The 24,195-nt window shown below is 35.4% G+C and overlaps 1 protein-coding gene across 1 annotated transcript in view; it reads left to right on the forward strand.

The window, feature by feature from the left end:
* C5 (complement C5) overlaps positions 1–24,195 on the forward strand; it is a 1,726,304-nt gene that overhangs the window by 84,236 nt on the left and 1,617,873 nt on the right. The window contains exons 3-4 of the mRNA XM_044057986.1: positions 2,256–2,418; positions 19,309–19,379. Of these exons, the coding sequence (XP_043913921.1) occupies positions 2,256–2,418; positions 19,309–19,379 (234 nt within the window). The remainder of the gene's footprint in view (positions 1–2,255; positions 2,419–19,308; positions 19,380–24,195) is intronic.

Consider the following 24,195-nt stretch of genomic DNA (forward strand, 5'->3'; position numbering starts at 1 on the left):
ATATACAAAGTCTGAGATTGCACTACAGTCAGGAAAAGGGTTCATTTCCCGATCCCCACTACAGTGCGATCTGCATCACAATGTTGAAATTCACAACAGCGAATATTGTATTGCATTCGCTGTTGTAAGGTTTGACACTGTGGCACTCGTTTTTTAGAAATGGCAGTTTCGCACAACTGTCAATCGCACGTACAATCGACAAACTGATTTACAACCGTTTCTGAACATATGATTTTTAATTTTTTTTTAAAAATGCAACTTTATGTGATTATATATTTTATGAAGTTGTTTATGTATATTGATTAACATCATACTTGAATAGGTCTGATGATATTAATGGCTAAATTGTTTCATTGTTTTATTATTTGATTTTATTAGCTTAATTGTTGGTAATATATAAGTGGTAGCATATGTGACTGTTAATTTGGATCTGAAGAAGTCTCAGTTATAGAGAAGAAAAATGCGGTGAAACTGTTAAGCATTTTATATATATATTTTTGGTGACTGTTTTATTAAAGTTATTGCCAGTATTTCCATTTGTACCTGGTTGTGGTTTCCTGTATCTTCACAGTGCTTTATTTTTCTGTTTGGCTGGCATTTTATACTTTGAGCACTGGTTTCTAGTATCTTGTGGCTTGCTTTTAAACTATCAGTAAGTGCTTATTAGAAATTCAAATAATCAGAAGGAACTACTTAATGACCTACTTAAAAAAGCTAACAAAAAATTATAAGAAATATTTCATATGCAATTCACTATTTAAACCTTTATAAAAGGTGTCATAGTTAAAAATACTCCATTCTCTCAAAGTAATAAAACCTTGGATCCCCTAACAGATAAATTATCACTTCTGCATATACACAAAATAAAATATTTCATCAACCCTAACATCTGAATCATGTACTTTCTCAAAATGCGTGGTAATAGGGCTTTTCTGGAATTTATTACATATGTCCCTTAATTGCTCAACAGTATACTCCAGTACTGAATATTTAGTCTAACCTATATAAAACAATTCACATGAACATCTTCAGCAGTAAACCATTGCCTTCACATAACAATCAGTACACTTCACCTGAACACATCTCACATCAAGGAAAAAAACTATGAAAATTTCACTTAGCGGTGAGAGAATCTGGCTGACGGGTCTTGTGACAAGAGCGGCAAATGAAATCTGTGGTAATCTGGAGAGGGGTATTGTGGGTAGAGTCTTAGCTTGAGAGTTTTTGGCTTGTGTGAGCTGTGTAATGGCTGAGCCGGTTCTAAGGATCGGAACTTTGTCCCAAAGGTCAAGGATAAATGAAGACTGACAACATCAGATAATATATTAGTAAGTAACTGTGACATTAGGACATTACTATATATAATATAATATAATATAATATAATATAATAGAAAGTGATGGTGACAGTAGCAGATTATTATACAGAATAATATAATATATTAGGAAGTGATAGTGACTGTGGCAGATTATTATACAGATAATGTATCAGAAAGTGATGGTGACAGTAGCAGATTACTATACAGAATAATATATTAGGAAGTGATGGTGATTGTAGCAGATGATTATACAGAATAATATACTATATTAGAAAGTGATGGCGATAGTAGCAGATTACTGTATAGAATAATATATTAGGAAGTAACTGTGACATTAGGACATTACTGTACAGAAAAATATATTTTGAAGTGATGTCACAGTATCAGATTACTACATAGAATAATATAATATATTAGAAAGTGAAGGTGACAGTTTCAGATTACTGTTTAGAATAATATAATATTTTAAGAACTGATGGTGACAGGACTTAGTATTAATGACAAATGAAAACAACCTTTCTGGAAAAGAAAAAAAAAGCAAGTCGCTTGCAATGAATAGAAACATTTCTTTGAACTTTCACTAATGCTCTATGGAATAAACTTACAACAAATGATATGTAAGCTCTGATATATGGCACTTAATGACAGTAAAGTAATTTGGATAGTTTAATGTGAAAAATCTTCTTTTTTGACTGAGATGAGATAAATTAAGACATTTTCATACACAATGTTTATTCATTATCTAAGCAATACAAAACAATATTTCCACAAAGAACAAATGCTAGTAAGTGTTCAACAGGCACTACAACCTACCTTTAGAAATGCATTTCATTTAAGGAGGTATACTTGCAAAATGGTGAACTGGTAGTTATTGTTATTAGATTGAGGTTTCTGATTATCTTTGCAATTTGTATTTACTGTTTTTATTTTTTAACAGATTCTTCCTAAAGATTTGCCAAAAAAGGAGAGCTCACACCCCTTTGTCTACTTAGAGGCAGTATCTGGATCATTCACTAGGGAGGAAAAGTTGCCTGTTTCCTACGAAAATGGTTTTCTCTTTATTCAGACTGACAAACCCATCTACACACCAGATCAGTATGGTAACAGGATTTAATTTATATATTTTTATTGCTGAAATATTTTCTTATTTGTAAGTAATACTAAAAAATGAGTAATGGAAACAAACATTCTGAATTAATGTTTTTCTTCGGTTAAACTTCACCCTAAAACATAAACTCCTGCTACCGTTTAAGTTGGACTGTACTACTAGCTATGAGTCATCATTAGCTTTTTACCATTTTTCTTCTACATGGGGTCAGGGTGTTACATTAACTGTTACCACCGTTCTTGATTCGGTGCCACTCCCCTAACTTGTCTGACAGTTACGACTAACTGTTGCAGGTTTTCCTTCACACAATTCATCTGGCTTTTAGCAGGACATTCTCACTTCATCTTGCTTTGTTCCTGTTTTCTGTGTGCCTGCATATGTACATGAACCACTGAAATCCTTTTCTGCAATTGTAGCTGCACTGGCTTCTGCACTGATGTCATCATTTCTTAGCCTGTCCCACCATGTGTATTTCTGTTACTGTCTGGGTTTCTGTACCATACAATAGTACTAGTTGCCATCATTGTTGTATATATCTGACTTTCTTCTGTCACACACTGCCCCTGACAGTGTCAGCCAGTTAGTTGCAGCGCCTCTTATTCCAGCTTTTACCTCCTTATTCAAGCTTCCTTTCTCTTCAACCAGCCCTCCCAGATGCTTGAAGCTGTTAATCTGTTAACCTGTTCCACTATTTTCCCTTCTATTTCAATCAGCTTTTTCTGATGTCCTCCAATTGCTGACCTAGCATGCCTGAGTCTATCTTACAGTGTTTACTGAATTGTTTGCATAACCTTTTTACCCCTTTGCTAGATAGTGGTAGAATATGTTATGTAATCCTGAAGCCAATGTACCTATACTTGTCTTACAGGACTGAGTTCCTTTATTTAGCTAGTAGGAGTCTGAAATGCACTACACATGGCATATGTTCTGGAGTTTTCAAGTTTCATTCTTTTTTATTTTTATGCCCAAGACCAATTACAGGTGTTGAAGATTTTAACATTTGGGAATTAATGCTGCTTTGAATGTTTTACTTCAACTGCTGAGTTAAGCTCCACTCCACAGGGACAATATTACCTTGTTCTATAAAGGAAGGTGCTAAATTTGTGGGTGAAGACACAAGCATCTTTTAAATCTCATAGAATACCTCCACAGCTCAGATGTCATGTCTGCTATGTAAGCTGGGAGCAGTCCAAAGCAAGTGATGAAGGTTAAGTAATATTTAGTATCACAGATTGACTGTTGTGACAAGCACAGTCAGAACACATTGCTCATTAATATGTAATTCTCAGAGTAAGTTTAAACCAGAACCATGATCTTCTGAATTTCTATATCTGTAAATCTCTTTCTAGTGTTGAGAATCAAACCTTGCACCTTGGGATTGAAAGGCAAACACCTTAACCACTGTGCCACTTGGCCTTACATAAAGGAACATATCATTTCATTACTATCATAATGGTAGGTAATAAAGGTTAAACAGCTGAGGCATATTCTTATATGAACAGTTTCAAAGGAATATTTTTCTTTCTCCCTTTCACCAAATATTACTTGTATTAATAACACCTGATAGCAGTGCACATTAATAATCCTGAACGTATTTTAGCATCACAGATGAAATCAGTAGTAATTTCTATGCCATTATCTACTATTCAGATTGCCATGCAATTACTTGCTGAACAGTTCATTATACCTGACATCCATTTAGCTTGAAGAGCAATAATTGCTGCACTGTCACTTAATATTTGAGCTCACTGCTATGCCCTGTTAAGGAACCACAAACATATTGGGCTAATGTTGACTATAGATGCCATCTGCACATGCAGTAGTCATTAAATAACTAAACTCAGTAACACTGAAAAGAACTGAGAAACTTTATTTTCAAGTTTTATGGCCATACATGGCCTCCATGAGAGAGAAAAAATGAAGTCTTCCAAATTAAAACTAATATAATAGATAGTAAAGCAAAGCCATTATAAAATATACAATTAAATTCTGAATGAACACTCAGTATAATTGCTTTCAGCCACTTATTTTTAAACAGGTATACTACTGAATCTTTCAGCCTCTTCACTTGGGATTCTGCAGCTAACAATACCCTCTGCTAGACTGACATTGCTTATTCAACCTTATTTTCAAAATCAGCCCCCCCATCATTGTCAGATGCTGTTTCCAGTACCTGACATTTGCTAATGCATAGTAATATTTGTTCTTTCTTGCTCTGTGGAAGAGATTCCATAATTCTGTTTTCAGTGTTGTCGATCCTTTTACCAATATAAAAAACATGAGCATGCACGTCACCATATATATGACTACTGTAGTTAGTTCACTACTACAGTCACATGATCAGTGCATCTCTCCATTCCCTTCACAGACAAAAAAAAAATGTTTTCTTTTCCATGTGAATTTTGAGTTTACTACATGGTGTACAGGGAAGGAGCTCTGAGTATGGTTAGTGAGACCTTTTACTGAAGAGTAGCCTGAGGGGATATAGATGAGCAACATTTTTACCAGCTTACCTATTTTAGGAAGTAGGGGTGTGGTGACAGTTAAAGGACTGGCAGCAACTGGTATACACCAATGAGCAGTGTCTATATAATACAGAATAGAATCAGGAAAGACAGTAGGCAAGACATTGAAAAAAAGCCCTTCACAGCTGTCACGATGGTGTTGTACTAGAACACTCTAATCTTTTTTTTTACCCACTTACCTCACCTGCTTACACTAAGAATTTTTCCAGTAAGAGGAGGGTTGATTTCTGGTTTGAAAGTTTTGGATGGATAGATGTCATAGAAGATGGAGTGAGAGTGATCGAGAAGAGAGTATGGGATACATCTGATGATAACTGCAGTAAGGACAAAAAAAACAAAATTAAATTTGAGTTACTGTTATTTTGAGATTTTTTTCATTATGTGCACACCTGGTGTTAACACAGCAACATTTTTAATCTCATTCACATTAGTTAAAAATCACCCTTTTTATTCTGAATGCATTCTTCATATTGATGACTGCCATAGCCATATCTCATTATAAATGTGCTATCAAATACATTATTATTATATTATATTATATACATTATCATTATTATTAATTATTTATTTATCATTTATTATTTACTATATACATTATTACATTATTATAAGCACTATTCTCTTGCACCGTAGCCAAATTATGGAACTCCCTCCCACCCACAATTACCTCCATACCATCATGCACCCACTTCAAAACTTTACTAAAAGCGCACCTAAAAACATGCTGGCTATGCCCTTGTAACTCCCACTCTAATATCACCCACACCATCCAACCACTACCTTTCTTTCCACCCCACTAACTACCTTGATTATAGCAAGCTCGGATGCTCATAAGCCTAACTACTTATTATACAGCAGGAACTTCTTATTGTAACAATTGTTAATGTCTGTTATGTACTTCGCAGATGATAAAGATTCTAGTTGTCTACTCATGTACTATGTTCTTCATCTGTAACTATGTTTGTAATTGATAACTGCTATGTTGATCAAATTCTTAAATGCTATGTAAATCCAATGTATATTTTAACTGTGGAGCTTTTCTCCCTGGGCCTCTGCTGAAAATGGACCTACATCCAGTAGGACACTCCCAGCCAACAAATGTAAATAAATAAATAAATAATTTTTCCATTCTTTAATCTGTTGGGGAAACCCACTGTTATCAATGTCAAATTATGTCATCAAACAATATCATCTTAGTAAAACTGTTATTGCCTCATCCTACATATTGACTTTGACACATTGCTGTAGTTATACAGATGTTTATGTTTTCAAGAGTTATGAAGGCTATGAGGGTGGCAACCTTTTATTTAGACATCTAGCATTGAGTAATTCTATGCTAATACAAGTCTTGTTTGAAACTGCTAAGTTCGTAGGTGTAAGAGACTGACTTTGTCTAAGAAAGGCACTAAGGGGTCAGAAACTGTCTTTAATATACAGAAATCCTGGGGAAAGAGTGCAATGGCTCTCTAATGAAGTAGGAAAGACAGATGACCATCCTACTCCAATCTGACACATATTGCCTCGTGAAAGGTCACTAATTACAGAACCAGCTGCTGAACTCCATGGGTTTTTGTTTGTACTGGGACATCATTTGTGGTGACAGCAAGATACTGCTCAAGACTAGTTGCTTACCAGCCTCAGCAACACACACAGAAACCTTAGACATGTCTTTCTTCAAATCATCCAAGCTGGAGAGTGGAAGATCGTTCACTCCCATGTGCACAAAGATTAGGTCATGTGCATATTTGGGTGAAGAGATCTCAATGCCTTGGTGATGTCACAAATTCTGGCACAAGAGAGAGACTAAGCTGATGAACACACACTATCTCTGCTTAGGATGGTACGAGGGTAGTTCAGCATGTGTAAATATAGAATCATCTATGATGACATTTTTGTGTGTAGCAATAAGATCTAGTTGGTTTAGGGAGTTATGTATGCAGTATGCTGCTTTGGTGACCCTTGGTTGTTGTGGAAACAGTAGTGTGTTTGGTGGTTGAGATTCTGCTGATGAGGACTAGGTACATTAGTATACTGTTTTGTGCCTCTCCCTCTCTCATTGTGTAACTAAACATCATGTACCTCAAGCTGTAGCCTTTTCACAGTACACTTGATGACCCAGTAATGCTGCTATTATCACTCCTGTATCATTTTCCTGGCTGATCTGATTTAGTTCTACCTTTAGTCTATATGTAATCTACAGGATGTTGTGTTCTGTGTATAGCACTTTACATATATCTGTATTAAATCTTAACTGCTACCTTTCAACCCATCTAATAGGTTTAGTTAGATGCTTTGCTAGAAATTCTTCTCCATCTTTTGCTTTGATCCCTAGTTAGGTGTCAACTACAAACAGACAGAGTCTGTGCTTAGTACTCACAGATATGTGTGTGACTGTGTTTTAAGGATCACTGGTCGCAGCACCAATGTCTGGTGCATGCCAATTATTACTTTCATTTCATCAGATAGTGTCCTTCATTACTGTCACTCTTTGTGTCTTTCATCTCTCTCTACCCTTGTTACCCATATCACCATTCATATTCTGGTCTCTAGTCCTTGCAGATTATTCAGCAGATACTTGTGAGGTACTTTTATCATATGCCTTAATGAAGTTGAGGTGGAGTACACCTACTGGTACATCACTATCCAGTTCTTCTGCAGCCTTATCAAAGAACTGATTTAAATTTGACTTGAAGCAGCACTTCATGACTACAAATGCAAGAATATTCATATCTTGAAATCAGTTGTCCTACACATAGTCCACCAGCTTTTACCTGATAAATTTTCCTTCACTTTGCCTGTTGCTGAGGTCAAATTCACAAGTCTGTTAGAAAATGGACAAAAATGGACAATCCAGTTGGGCAGCAAAGATTCCAAAGCCACATTTTAATTGATGCTATGAGCCTGAAAAATAACAGTCTGCCTTACATGGCATGCAGTCCACTGAAGTAACAAACAATTGTGCCATTTTCTTTGCGTCATAACAATCTGTCTCCTCTGCACTTTAAATACACTAACAGATTTTTCTCAGTTAAGTTAAAAACATCCACTGTCCTCTTTTCTGTTACCCAGTAACCTTTTAACAGGCATCTTGTATTTAAATGTCTTGGTCCAAATAAGAAAGACATAACAGATCTGTGATCCTAGCACACACACACACACACACACACACACACACACACACACACACACACACACACACACACACACACACTGATACATAGTATGTAAAATAACTTTGTTACATGTGGCACAGTATGATTCTGTGATAAGAGGCTATGTGTAGCATTCTGGTTGTGAAACAACAGGTGATAGTGAGCACACACTTAAAGAGTAAGACAAGTACAACTAACCCTTAAACTGTATTTATTTATTTATTTAACAATTGTTTACCGGGGAAGTCTGACTGGACACAGGTCCTTTTTCAGCAGAGGCCCGGTGAGAAAAGCTCCAATAATCGATAAAGTATAAAGTAAAATGTAGTATACATAAGAACATACAAATCTGTTACATCTTGACAACAAAACTTGGGCTTTGAACATAGCTAGAACTATTTGTAGGTATGACTTATGTCAAAATATAAGGTTAAGACAGGTCGGTAGGAACAAAGGATTAAACACCGGAGGAGAAGTTGGATATGTTTTGGGTATACTGTGATTTATCAGAGCACTCATGAGGGGTTAGCACATACTTACATAAGCTTAATTACATAAATATAAAAACCTTGAAATTAGTTACAATTAGAAGACCTGTTAAGCTCATTAAAGCATGAGTGCATTCTGTGCAGAGCTTATTAATCTAACTACTTATTTGGTCAATATATTCACTAAGCAGCCCTTGCATCTTGAGCTCATCTGTTAGTCCGAAAACTGAATGACCATTAACATAGAAAACACTGTAAATAACCTAAATCTCTGGCAACTGTGACAAACTTTGGGGAGAATTTTTAAATATTAGCTTTAGGTGTAGAAGCTGTGGTGGTGGAGCGGTAGTGTTGTCGCCTCACAGCAAGAGGTTCTCCCGTTCGATTCTCGGCTGGAGCACCTTCTGTGTGGAGTCTGCATGTCCTCCCTGCTGTTGAGTGGCATTCAAAAGACATGCGTAGGGCATGCCTTCGTTGAAGGTTGGGCGTTGAGCTGGCACCTCGGCACTGTAAAAACCTACTGCCAATCATTAGCGGACCGGAGGTCCACTGTGGCGACCCCTAACCGGGAAAAGCCAAAAGAAGAAGAAGCTTTAGGTGTACATGTACATCTTGAGGTAATCTTTTTAAATTCACTGACAGCTCTGCCATGGTGCTGTTGCATAAAGACATGTAGTACCACTTTGGGCTGTCTCCATGGCCATGCTAGATGCTAAAGAGGCAGTCCTGTGGAGAGGTATATGGTAACTATTCATGCACTCTGCCCTCCCAGAACTGCCTTCTGGAAGGCATCTGCAGGCTGAGCTGTTCATAGAATTGCTTGGCCATGTAGATTAGCAAAGCAGATCCTTGTACTTTGCAGTAGTGAACATGCCAAAACGCTGTGCACATCTATTGCAATAGAGGTAAGTGCTGGTGAGTTTAGTGTAAGGGTAGGGTTAGGAGGTGTGTTCATGAATGTATGTGAGGGGCTGCATGCATGAGTGTGTGTCTGCCTGAGAGTTAGCAGTGGGGAGTTTAGTGAGGGAGCCAAGTAGGGATGTGTGTGAGTGTGTGTGTGTGTGTGTGTGTGGGTTGAGGTGGTTGTCATATAGCGACATAGCCCTAGACTAAAAAGTAAAGCCTGCAACACTGGATGGGGGGCTGCTAGACACAAGGGATAAATAGTGTGCCATAAAAGGCACTAAACAGACTTCAAACCCTGTACTCTCCCACCTCCCACAAAAAACAACCTGACAGGGTAGCAATATTTGTCCTAGCATGAATTTACTGAAGTGTATGATATGTGAAACTTGAGTGTCTAGCATTAAGAACATATTATAATCATCCTTGAATTACCAGGGAAAAAGGAGACATTATTGACATTCTGACAGTAGGGATAGGTATGGTGTATGTGTGTGTGTGTGTGTGTGTGTGTGTGTGTGTGTGTGTGTGTGTGCACACGCGTGTGTTTGTATGAGTGTGTGTGTGTGCACACATGCGTGTTTATGTTTTGCTGTGTGCTTGTATGTGGGAGAATGTGACTTCAAGGGGAGTGGTGCCTGTGCTAATATGGTGTGGTTGCTGTTATTAACTGCCACAGGAGGTTATTAACTGCAATTTATAGACATGCATATTAGCCAGTAATAAGGTTTTTCCTCATACTGGCTAATGTGTCTATGAATCACAAAATACTGCATGGCGGAAAATTTTTTTTTTTTTTTACTGCAGTTCTTAATGCAGTGCAGTAACACTTTAATGAATCCTTGGGGCATGACATGATAATGTCAGCGCATAATGTATATCATATAGAGAAAGCAGTAGAAGTCAGTTTCACCACTCATTTCCAAGACTTCGCACTTACAGAAAATTAAACTTTGTTATTACTATAAACCATTTTTGACTGATGTTTGGCACTTCATAATTTAATATCTGCAAATGAGCTGTAGCACTGCACAAGAAATATTAATTTTTGTGTCTTTCGGCTTTTCCCGGTTAGGGGTCGCCACAGCGGAACTCCGGTCCACCAATGAGTGGCAGTAGATTTTTACATGCCGAGTTGCCGGCCCTGACGCACAACCTTCAACAAAGGTATGCCCATTCACGCATGTCTCCACACAGAAGATGCTCTAGCTGAGAATCGAAGAGGACAATGTCTTACTGTGAGGCGACAACGCTACCGCAGCACCACCACCACGCACAAGAAATATTAATATTAAGTAAAAATGGTGACTCACATTTCCAAATGGTTGTGTGTGTCTGTGTCAAATATTTTACAGCCTACAAAGCCATAAATTATGAAACTTTAATTGCATTATTAGGTCTGTACCAGTATGCTAGAAAATGAAACTTCAGACTACATTGGCCCAAATATTGTACAAAGTAAATAATGCAATAAGTAGAGAGAGATCATCAATCAACCGATAATTTCTTTATGGAACAGGCTCCTTTCTGCAGTCAGGGACATTGCATCATTTAATAATTTCAAATCCACTGTGGGTGATTTGGTAAGAAGTCTGTGATTCCTGATGGCCTTCAGGCCTAAAATGCTATAAGGACTAAACGATCAGATTACAAAGGAGTGAACCATCAGACGTTTGGAGAAGAGTATAAATGCAGTTGGAAGTGTGGTAGAGAATAAAGTCAGGCAAATAAGCTTTAGGAAATGGATACGAGCAGTGAGAGGAACAATTAAAAATGGGGTAAGAAGAAGAACCAAGAAGAAAAAGAAAATGAGGAATCCTGTGTGGTCACAGAAAGGGGTCTGTAATAAGGAGAGTGAAAATATATGAGTCCGAAGCAGTGAGGTAAGGAGTAAAAAACATGACAGTCAGAGCCAAGGAAAGCAGCAGCAGCAAGCCAGCTTAGGGAACCTAAAGTTAAGGTGGAAAGGAAACTGGTAGGGGTACGCTAAAGTCTTGGCTTTTCAAGTACATAGTGGACAGAAAGAATGGAGGATATGTTTAAGTATGCTGCACATTAAAGGGACTGAAATAACAGAGGACTCTGAACAAGGTGAGATAATGAATCAATTGTTTGCTTCATTCTTCACAAAAATGGGGTAACTATACTAGACAAAGAATGAAAAATATAAGTTGGGCTGAATCAATGTCAGATAAAGTAACCAGCTGTAGTGCAATGGAGCTGGAGTTTGCCTGACTATGGGAGGACAAAGCCCAGAGACCAGTAAATTAGTACCACCTTTGATAAATGTTTAATGAAATGCTCACTAGTGGGAGAATACCCACAGACTCCACAAAGGATGTAGCACAAGTAATAATACCCATGAATGGACAGTAATGACGAACACTGGACAACCCTAAGGTGTTCTAAAGCCCTACACTGCAATTGGAGGACTTCACAGCTACTGTAAGGTCAAGCATTCACCAATATTTCCCACTTTGGGTGGTGTTATTAAGAGAAGAAAATGGACAGTATGTGTGAATGTATTTTTTAATTTAGATTTTAGTAGTTATATTTAAAATTGTTATTTTTTAATTTAAAATAGTTCATCCACATAATTTTCAATACCTATATGAATCGATAATTAACATCACATAGATTTTACTTTTTATACTTTTTATGGTCTGTTACTGCATGGCAAATCTTTTATACAGGGGATGCAGTTTATAAAATCTTCTTTGAACCAGTTTTAAGTGTTTTTCATCTGCCAAGATGTACACGCAAAATACAGAATTATATTCTAAGACTGGGTGGACAGTGATTTTGCAGAAACTGGATAATGAGTTAGAATCGCTACTCCTAATTATTCTGAGAAACAGCTTTATATATCTCATAGCCTTGTATTTTTTTTACACAGTCCATGTTCCTTGAAATTGAATGTGATGGTGATCAATGTCTCAATATCTTTAGCAGACATAATGAGAGATTATGATATTCCTTTCAATTGTATTGTGTTATTGATATTAATTTTACCAAACTATATGACATTATCTTGTTATAATTAAAATTTAGGCATAAAATCTTTGCCCCAAAATGAATATTTTATAATACAAATTCAGAACTTCCATATCTTTACATGTAGATCTGTCACTGCCAATCTTGCAATCATCTGCATATTTAGAAATACAACACTGTTATATGAAAATGCTGAAGAGTCAAAATTAAAAATGCTAGACTTGGAATGGATGGACTGCCAGTGCCTCCAGTTGTAGTCATTCTCCAGGAAGAGTTTCCACATAGTATAGCTACTCATTGCTCCCTATCTGAAGGCTAACTTTCTATTCAACTTATAATATGTGGGGTGACTTTGAGATCTAACACTGTTGTAATAATTCATTCATGGGTAATTTGTCAAAAATACTTAGATAAATCCCCAAAAGAATCAAAACTATAGTTAGCCCAAGGTCATGTGCTTTGGTTACCATCTCACAAAAAATTATCAAACAAAGGAAAGTAGCTCTCATTTTTCATAAAGCTGTTCTGACGTACATCCACTAATGGTGTCATATCTGTTTTTAATTGTCAGATACAATATTCAGTTTACCTTCATATCGTCGATCACACATGATCGACCGGCCACTTAAGTGAACAGTTTCTGCAAAACCGAAACCGCAAAACATTCCAAATATCGAATTTGACATTTCCGGCTGCACCACACCTCCACGCCAGTGCTACCATGGAACAAAAAGGGGGTGAGGTTTTGCCATTTGGTTATGTGGAATTCAACTTTGGAGACGTTCGCACTTCGGTTTTCGCAGAAGCAGTTTCGAACATAGTAGGATCGATGATATGAAGGTAAATCACAATATTCATAACATTTACCCATAATGAATGTTATCTTGTTATCACCCGTAAAGACAGGGATAACAGTGGAAGTTGGTTAAGTGTTATTACTGGGGGAAGTACCAAGTTTGCTCCGACCTGTCTAATTAAAAAGATTGCAGTCATATCAGGACCTTGTGAATGGAATCTCTTAATCCTAGATAATGCTTTTGTAGCATATTCTTTCATAATTATTGGCCAATCTAAAGAAATTATGTTAAAAAAAGTCTAGCTCAGTTGGCATAACAGGCTTACAACAGATTTTAGCAAAATTATTTATTATTTATTGCATTTGTTTACTGGGATATTCAACTGGGTATATCCAAATATCTCTTTTTAGTATATCTCTAGGGACGAGAAATTCTAAAATACAAACATACATGTACACTGTAGAGTATATACAATCAACGTAAGTACAACTCAGAGTATGACAACAAGCAAGAATTACAAAGGTATGGGATTTTACAAATGAACATAAAATCAATGTGATAAAGCAAAAACACACTTTTTAAGGCATCTAGAGTCCTTGCTGAGAAATGTGTATCTATGAGGTTAGAGGAGTGTTATATAACAAAAGGGAAAAACAAACAAACAAAAAAAAAACAGAAACTCAAAATATAAAAACCAGAAGTGATAGAGACAGTGTAAAAAAAGAAATGGAGACAGTGAGGATGGGGAAGAATCAGCTGGAGCAAGATAATTACAGTTACTGGGATGTTTCTTGAGCTAAGAAAAGAGGTTAGTCTGAAGCAGCACAGGGGTATGGTCATGAATCCATTATGTGATGTCTGAGCTGAAGCTTGATTTTACTCATTTTATTAACAGCGTTCTGTAGCTTAGATACATAGGTGGAATACAAATATTGACCTGCATGATTATTTGCTTTTATTGTTAGGAGGAGCAGCCTCTTCTTAAATTGAACTTTGCTGCTAGATGTGTGTTTTTAGTATCTTAACAAGTGTGTGTTTCTAGGAATATATGTAGCTCTATACTTAAGTGTAGAGTTGATTTATAAGATGGTGGTAGTATTATTTTATGTTGTTTTAAATTATGTCTTTCTATGTATTTTTTTTTTTTTGTCTGTCTCATGATGAGCTGACTGCACTGAATCTCATTTAATCTACACTTGCGCAGATCTAAATGACAATGACAATAAAGTTACTTTTGACTTGACTTGATCTTGCAGGAGGACCGAATAATATTTTTTTAAGATGGGGTATGTTCAGATTTATAGAAGTTGTAGGACAGTAGTAGTTATGATGGTGCTAAGGAGCAGGTTAGCTCCAGCCAGTTAAGTTGTTGGAGTGCTAGGCAATGGTGAGCTCTATATGCCTTGTTTGCTTGTAGAGAAACTAACAATTTTGTTATAGCACTGCTCAAGAAAGGTGGTTTAGGTGCATGCAAATCATTCAGTACTGGAGATGCATACAGAAGAGTGGGGAGATGTAATGATGATATTTGTTGTGCTAAGTAAGGAGCAATACTGTATATGGAGCCAAATGCTTTTTTCACATTCTATTTCATGTGGATGTTAATTTCAGATTTTCATCGTCAGTGACATTTGAGGAAGTTATGATGAAGACGTTTTTCTTGTCTATGAGTTGTTTAGGTGTGAAGAAGATTAGTTTAGATTTTTTTAGATTTAGGAAAAGATGGAGACCTGAGAAAAATGATCATTAAAAAAATATTTTGATTTCCCTTGGTGAAGATACAAATCACCCTTAGTAATTATTCAGACCATCAGAACTTGTGTTTTTAACTAAACTAGTAACATAACTATAACATCCTTTCATGTTATACATGTATATTTTTTGGAAAGAGAATTTTGTTCAATGTTTGTTTTGCATAATGAAAGTCTAGACTTGAGAAGTCTCACTGTTTCATTCAATTTACATTTATTAGAACCTGTAGGATACTTTTTAAATATTTGGTATTTATATCTCTTCTTATGCAGTATGGAGGATTATGACTGGGTTTCCAATTGTAACCTGTTTATTTATGTTTGAGACATGGTTGGCAAGAAATTCACCTTGAGTGAAGTCGGAGAGATGAAGCTTGGCATCTATGTCGAAAACACATAATATAGGGTAATGGTTGGAGAACAGAACATAATTCTTTGTACTGTAGGGAGATCTATCTGTTAAATTTATTATTACTTACAGAAAAACAGAAAGAAAAAATAAAAAGTGTTTTGCTGGCTTTCAAAGCTGGTAAAGGAGTTGGCAAGTGCTGTCAAACAGAGAGTAGGGACTTCTTTATATTTCTGTTTATAAAGGAAGAATTTTAAAGGTAAATCCATTTTGACTGACTAATTCTCTAGACAGCAGGCAGAAATGAAGCTGCTTTAAGTTCTGATAATTTCATTTGTTGGCCAGCATCATCTGCTGTTAGTACCTAGCCCCAAATGTGATCCTAGCAGTGCACAGGCATGCATTAAGATTGAGTCTTAGGATGCTTATGAAATTTTAAACACTCTTCTAAGCATTGTTCAGATTGAGTCTCATGCTAGAGTAGTGATGAACTAGTGTGTATTTTAACTGATAATAGAGTGTAATCACGGCTCTCCATACACTACAAGTTTATGTACTTATTCTACCAAGGTGCTGAAGTTGTGTCTTTGATGCCTGTAGGCTTAAACTACACTCTAAAGACTGTAAACCAAAAACCAAGTGACGTTATCACATTTCAGGTGTTACTCTGGTGTCATTATGAGGTGATTCATTTTGGTCAGTCAGTTTAGGTGCACTATTTAGTCCTTGATGATTTACCTTATTTACATTATGTTTCATAGTTTATAAACACTATATGATGTGATATTAAATCTAATGGCCACATGATCTGAATTGCATAATGGCTCAGTTACACTTTGTTCTGAAATGAGCCCCACTCTATTTGTAAGTACTAAATCTGAGAAAATAATCCATCTTGTTGGAGTTAATATTAACTGGTTAAACCTATCTGTTGCAATAAGGTCCAAACATTCAAATTCCAAATAGGATGATAAAGCCAATGTCGTAAGCCTCCTTTGAAAGTGCTCGCTTTAATCAACATCAGTCTTCCCAAAATTGATAAAAGCACCATGCCCTAAATATGGTTTATGGGAAATTAATTTTAGTAATGTATGCCTGCATATATAATAAAATATTTGTAAGTTGTTGGACCTTTTTATTTATTTTGGTAAAAATTGTACTATGTTTAGCAGTTTTAAGCCCAACAGATATAATACAGTTCTTTTTTTAGACCTGTAATAGGTCTCATAAAATGTTTATCCTGTCAGTCCCCAATCAACAGAATACCTATGTTTTAGTTTTATCTAAACTGTTACAAAAACGCATCCACAAACAACTACTTGATCATAAACTACAAAATAAGCTACTCATATCTACACAACATGGCTTCAGACTATAACATAGTACAACTACTGTACTATTCTCTTTCAATAACACAGTCAATAAAGCCAGAGACACAGGACTACTAACATCTGTAATATATTTTGGTCTATCTAAGCCTTCAACAAGGTTTCCCACCCCAAGCTACTTCAACAACTCTCTTCCCTTGATCTTTCACCCACTACTCAACAATGGTTCAATAGTTACTTGACAGGCAGACAACAATGCGTAAAATGGCATGGAACCCTCTCAAATTATCTACCAAACAGAGGTGGAGTTCCTCAGGGGTCCATTCTCAGACCTCTACTATTTAATGTCTTAACATTCACTCTGCCTCCCACCAAAGCACCCTTATACAATATGCACAAAATTCTACTGTCATCACATCCTCCAACAGCATAAAACACCTCCTGCATTCAACCCAAACTGCCTTCACTTCCATTTAAACCTGGCTAAATAACTCACAGCTCCTGCTGAACCCAAATAAAACTAAACTTCTCCTTTTCACACCCAGAAATGTCACAACTGACTTTAAGATCTTTTCACTAAACAATACTCAGCTCAAAGTCATTTCTCAAGCCAAGCTACTATGCATAACCATTGATAATAAAATATTATCTGACATACATATTCAAATCACAATAAAGAAAACTCACTGTAAACTTGGAATGTTTTACTGCCACAAAAACTTTATGAACACAACTACAAAGATCACTCTGGCTACTACTTACCTACTCCACTCTCTTCTCTATGCTGCACCCATTCTGACAAACATCCCGACTACCCTCAAAAACAAACTAGAATCCTGCTATAATAAAATTGCTACATTCGCTATTAATGCACCCCATACTGCACACCACTGGACAGTTCTCAGTTCCCTCAACTGACTCAAGCTTCCACACCACCTAGATCATCAACAACTCAACATGGGGCACAAAGTCATATATCAGCCTGATAATTTTTCAGCCCTTAACTCACTCCTCCAAACCTACACAGCCACTAGGCCCCTCGGGTCAGAAGACAGGCAACTAATAACCCTACACAGACCAAATAAAAGGGCTGGACAGTGTCTATTGTCCCACACTGTAGCTAAACTTTGGAATACCCTTCCAGCAAACATTAGATCAATAACAAACCATAATAATTTTAAACTCACACTAAAAACACTACCAAAATACTAGCATCTGCCCCTGTTCCAAAAAAAGTAGCAAACCTACTTTACCAAACTACCCCACTCTGCCTTCCACTCCTTTAACTCTCTATCCTTTCCACCTTCCTCCAAGTCTGACTTATGAACTTCAGATAGCTTCTACACTATGTGTTTTCCCCATCTTAAAAGCCCTCCTGCAAGTCTACCTAAAAGATCATTGTAGACATCCTTTCTAAATACTCAAACTCGCACTGTAATCTGTACTATCAGCCTACCATAGGAATTGTAATTATAGATAAACTGAAATAAGCTACTGTATTCCTGGATAGCAATCTCTATTAGGAATCAACAGCGACTGCCTAAAGTCAAAAGTGCTACTTTTGTTACTGTAAGTATACACTAACACATAAATGAAATTGTCACTGTAATTATATATTGTTAAATTTAGTACTCTGCAGAAGTTTCTCTGTAATTTTCACTGTATTTTATATCTTTATGATTTGTTCTAACTTGTGAATCTTGTTGAATTTTGTTACTTTGTGGAGCTTTTCTGCCTGGGCCTTCGCTGAAGATGGGTTCATGACCCAGTCGGACCTTCCTGGTCAACAAATGTCAAACAAACAAACAAACAAACAAACAAACAAACAAATAATCTCATCCAGATTTTGATTATATAAGCTAACATCTTGCATGTTAAGAACTGTGTTGTTCAAACTAGGAGATGACTCAAGGCTATATTTAATACCCTTATCTTGTTAATTGTGATTTATTTATGTTACTATAGCACTATTAGAATGTCTTGTTTTTAATGGAGATTTTTATCCCACTAAATTTGATTTCTGTTCAGTATTTACCATAAGGAATGGAAGGAATCTTTCACCCATTGCCCATGTCATATGTTTTTTTATTATCTGCAGCAATGTTTTTCAAGCATCAAATTGTATCATCAGGTGGTCAATCTCTTTTATTCTTACTGTGTTTACTTGATACCTTTTCTGCACTGATTTATGATTGTGGGTTACTATTTGAGTATTTATCTCATTTTTTGTAATTATAATTTTTGTGGTAAGAAGAAGAGAATACAATCTGTGTTATGATTTGAATTCATTATATTCTAGACTTTTGAGGAAGGGGAACATTTCAAATGCATATTATGAGTGCAAAATATAATATGGGGGATTTGTAATGCACTTTACCAGTGTATAAACATTTGATATTTGCTACATACCATGTCATACCTCCAATGTACATTCTAAAAAGCTTTTAATATATAATATATAATTTACCATGATTTACAATTCACTCTTGTGCTTCTAAAATATTGTCTTAAGACTTGCTTTATAAATGCATTTGCTGCAAATATTTCCGTATATGTAAACCTCTATTTTATCTCTCTGCTATAACTTTTTTTTAGTTAAAATTCGAGTCTACTCTATGAATCAAGACCTAAAGCCAGCCAAAAGGACCGTTATTTTAAAATTTAAGGTAAGATTGCCTACTGTGAGGCAGAGAAGTGACAAAAGCTACTGTATATTTTATATTGTGTATGACAGACAATGAAATCTGGATTGAGGGAATGCTGAAAACAGTAGAGCATTACAAGAGAATATCAAAATAAAAACTGTCTTTTGGCTTTTCCCAGTTAGGGGTCGGCACAGCGGAACTCCGGTCCACTAATGATTGGCAGTGAATTTTTACAGTGTCGAGTTGCCAGCCCAACACTAAATGAAGGCACACCCACAGACGTTCCCATCTACCTGCATGTCTATAAATTCACTCCACTGCAGGGAGGATGTGCAGACTCCGCACAGAAGGTGCTCCAGATGAGAATCGAACTGGAAAGCCTCTTCTGTGAGGTGGCAATGCTAACTGCTGCACCACCGCGGCCTAAGAGAATATCAACATACTACTGCTTAAAATGTTTAATATATACACATAAGGGAAATATAGAATTTCCTACTTCTGTGGCACATAGTTGCTGCAAATTTATGCATCATATGACAAAAAATAGATTAAATGAGACATAATCATGTAATCAAATACAAATAATAGTTATGTACACCACAGTTTAGTTTCCAAAGCACATAATAAAATAGAGATACATAGGACTTCAGAATTAGTTATTATTAAATCCATTCTTCTAACATAATAAACAAATATTGTTTATCTAATAATAAGCTATTAAGATATTGGAGTTTAAAGGAAGCATCGTTTCTACACTTTGTCAAAAAGGAACAAAAAAGTTTTCAAAACCCAGGGAAGGTAATGCAAGCACAAAATCACATTACAGGTATATACCACAGTTGTACTCTCAAATTTCTCAATGGATGTTACACAGACAGATACTAGAATAAGCAAGTATAAGTAACAATGACTGCATATTCTTATTAGTAAATTTTAGCCTTATTGTCAGATACAATGACTGCAGTGTAAAAATGTGAGTAATGGCTATTGGGTGGTTAATATTTCTTTGAAACTGCCTAAGACTTTTGACACATGTGACAATATTGATAAATGAATGAATAAATAAACAAATGCCTGAATCTGAATGTTGACTGCAGAACATACTCACGAAATAGACACTGTCACGTAGAAAACCAGTTTGTATTACCAGAATTATCCTCTATTAGAAGTAGTCTTGAGGATGGAGTTTCTTATTTGCACAGAGAGGGAAATATTGTAAAATAACTTTGAAAAATAGGCTTTAAAAAAAGAACTGAAAGGCCTTTTGCAGTGTTGTGCTAGTTACTTACAAAAGTAATAAGTTACTATTACTACTTACTTTTCACTGAAAGTAATATATTACTAATACTTATTACTTTTCTAAGAAAGTAATATATTACTATTAAAAGTTATTGACTAAAGTAACGTGCTACTTTTACATAACTGTAGTTTATCAATTATAATATTGAGATTTACTCACACAAGTAAGCACATGCATATAAATGTATTATTAAAGTTGTATACACGATGCTACAATGATGATGAATAGCATTTAACAGTTGAAAAACTCCAGCAGATTACTCTTTACAGCTGGGTGGCAGAGTGAGCACTGGTTAGTGTTGTCAACTCACAGCAAGAAGGTCTCTGGTTCGATTCTCAGCTGGGGTGCCGTCTGTGCAGCGTCTGCATGTCTTCCCTGTCTCTTGTCTTGTGTATTTAAATAAAACGATAAGGCTTGGGTATTTAAGATGTTTATTACACACAAACACATCAGGATGGATGACTGGAACATAAATACTTAAACGAACTAGGTAACTGACTGACTGCTACACACATACATGCATTCACTCTGGCTGCTTATACAAAATGGTACTCTGCTTGCATGTGCTCAGTACTTATATGCATGTGCCCACAAACTACAGTGGCTTTAAAGGTACAACAAACACATTATGATCTACATCTTCCCTCACTGATAATTGTATCATGCAAATGAAAAATGACAGTCAGATACACATAAAAATTATATAAACACATAAACAATAATCATGTCCAGCTGCTGTGTATCTAGGATTAGGTCTTGAGATACGACCTGACTTTGTTATATAATAATCAGTACTGGGTTTAGCAACAGGGCAGTTACTGAGGAATGCTGTTCATTAGGAACTTTAGGAACAGAAGATAAATTATCTGGAACAGGAACATTTTATATCATACTCTAAGAATTACAGTCTCAATTATAGACAAGATGGTATAACATTGGCTCAGACACCGGCAATAAATGTTTCCGATTCCATCTAAATTCCATTCCTTGTGACTCAATGATGTACGATCTCAGTTTCACACACAGATGTTTCACAAGTCAAACTCGATCAAAACCTTTTGGTCTCTGCATCCTCACTATCTCTTACTTTAATGGGTTGAGATGTTTGCTGGTTTTGTCATAATGGAATTTCTGTGACAGACGCTTTTTTATGAGTTGAGCTTTTACTGCTTTTTTATTTTTAGCAGTTGGAATCAAGAAATTCTTACTGATTGGTAATGTAGTTCTGGTTTGTCTCGACATCAGTCTCTGAGCAGGTGAACCAAATAAATTGAATCAAGGAATGTTTCTGAGATTAAACAAATTGAGAAAAAATATTGTTTTTGACTGTCTTGGATTTATGCAACTGTTTCACACTTTGAACTGCATGTTCAGCCAATTAGTCCTGAGTATCCTCAAAGTCCCATGTCTCAGCCCATCTTTTGAACTGCTGATTTGTAAACTATGCACCATTGTCAGAAATGACTTTGCATACTACCATAGATAGAAAAAATGTCTCTTAAATTTCTTTTTTTCCTCAAATATGTTTTTATTTTCAATTAAAATAACATTTACATAATATTTTTAAATATAATTTTAAACAACTATATACAATATGTACAATGGCCTGACTTTCAATTATATACACTGTATGTTATTAAATATAGAAATAACAGATCAATTATCAGAGATACAATATTGATTATTGCAGAGTGCCCATCAAAGATATAAATTTCTTCCAAGGATTATTTACCAATGGCCTGGGATATATTTGTAGTTCTTTGATTTTTATTTCCATCGATGCAGTTGTCTTCAGTAAAGTGTAGAATTCTTCCAAGGTCGGGGGTGTATTTGAATTCCACCTTCTGGTTATGCATTTCCTAGATATAGCAAGTATTGTCCATAACAAATATATATTTGTCTTATTCAGGTAGGGACCTTCATTTACATTTAGTATAATCAATACTTTAGTTAAGGTAAAGGATTCATTAAATTTGTTTGTTTGTGTCTTTCAGCTTTTCCCAGTTAGGGGTCGCCACAGCGGAACTCCGGTCCACTAATGATTGGTAGTTGATTTTTACGTGCCGAGTTACCAGCCCTGATGCACAACCTTCAACGAAGGTATGCCCATTCACGCATATCTCCACGCAGAAGATGCTCTAGCTGAGAATCGAACCGGACAGCGTCTTACTGTGAGGCGACAACGGATTCATTAAATAAAGCTTGTAAAAAAAGATTGATTCCATTCCAATATGATTTAATTTTATTACATTCATAAAAAATATGAATCCAGTCTGCTTTATTTGACTTTTCACACCTCCAGCAAAAAACATTTGTAGTAGTACTGATTTTTTAATTCTATCTGGTGTTAAAAATGCTCTATGTAAGTATTTCCAGTTAAATATTTTCCAGTACTGTGTGTTAGAGGTGTAATTAGCTGATAGTAACATATTAGGTTTAATTTATTTTGTTAACTGCATTGACTGACCTTTTGTTAAGAACTGCCAGTATGATGGTTTGGGAATTGTTTTATATGTTAACTCTTTATATAGATTTGAAATGGAATTTTTCTTTTCACAACTATTATATATAAATTCATAAAGAAAACTTATTAGATTTGGAATATCTTTAAATGAGGAATTATTAATTAATCTGCATAAAACTTGAGTGTACATTAAAATGCTTTATAATGTTAACCAGTCCTGTGTTGGAATATTGTAAGCAGTTTTTATCATATGTATATCTAAAACATGTAATTTATTTATACATTGAAACTAGCATAAGAATCCATTTTGTTCCCAGGAGGTTATTGTTTCCCTATATATTTTGTGAGGAAAGTTCCTAGTGATGGTAAATGGGGTTAAAATGTCAAACCAAAGCTTTAGATCTATGCATCGATAAGTTTCTTAAAGGAATTGATGTAATGATTAATCAGTGTTGTTTTAGAAGGTTTTGTTATATTGTATTGTATACTTATGCATAGTATATACCAGGGTTTGTCTGATTTGTCTACTATTAACATTTTTTTAACAGATTAAATTCATTTGTTAATATAGCTGTTGTTAATTCTTTCCAGTTGGCAAAATAATTTGTGTTTATCCAGTCTATTGTAGTTTTAAGCACAGATGCTTTTATATATGTTTCTATTTCTGGGAAGTTCAATCCTCCTTGTTTCCAGGGTCTAATGTGATGAGTTAGAGCTACTCTATTCTTTTTGGGATACCATAAACATTTTATTAAACATGAGTTTATTTCTTTAAGAATGCATCTTTCAGGAATTAACTGTATTGCTAATGCTACATATAGTATTTTTGGCAATAAGACCATTTTTATTAATTGCAATCTGTCTTCAAAAGTTAATATAATTTTGTTCCACTTTTCTATATATATTTTTATTGTTTCAATAATGTTTTTATAATTTATTAATATTGTTTCATTTATATTTTTGCATAACACTATTCCTAAATAATTTAGCATAGGTTCTTGTTTACCTATGATGGATTTATCTGTAACTTGTAGTTCTTTTTTCTTATTTAAAAATAGACATTTTGATTTTGA

The sequence above is a fragment of the Protopterus annectens genome, chromosome 16.part0 (assembly GCF_019279795.1).
Source record: "Protopterus annectens isolate FY-2018-M chromosome 16.part0, PAN1.0, whole genome shotgun sequence".
Lineage (NCBI taxonomy): Eukaryota > Metazoa > Chordata > Ceratodontiformes > Protopteridae > Protopterus > Protopterus annectens.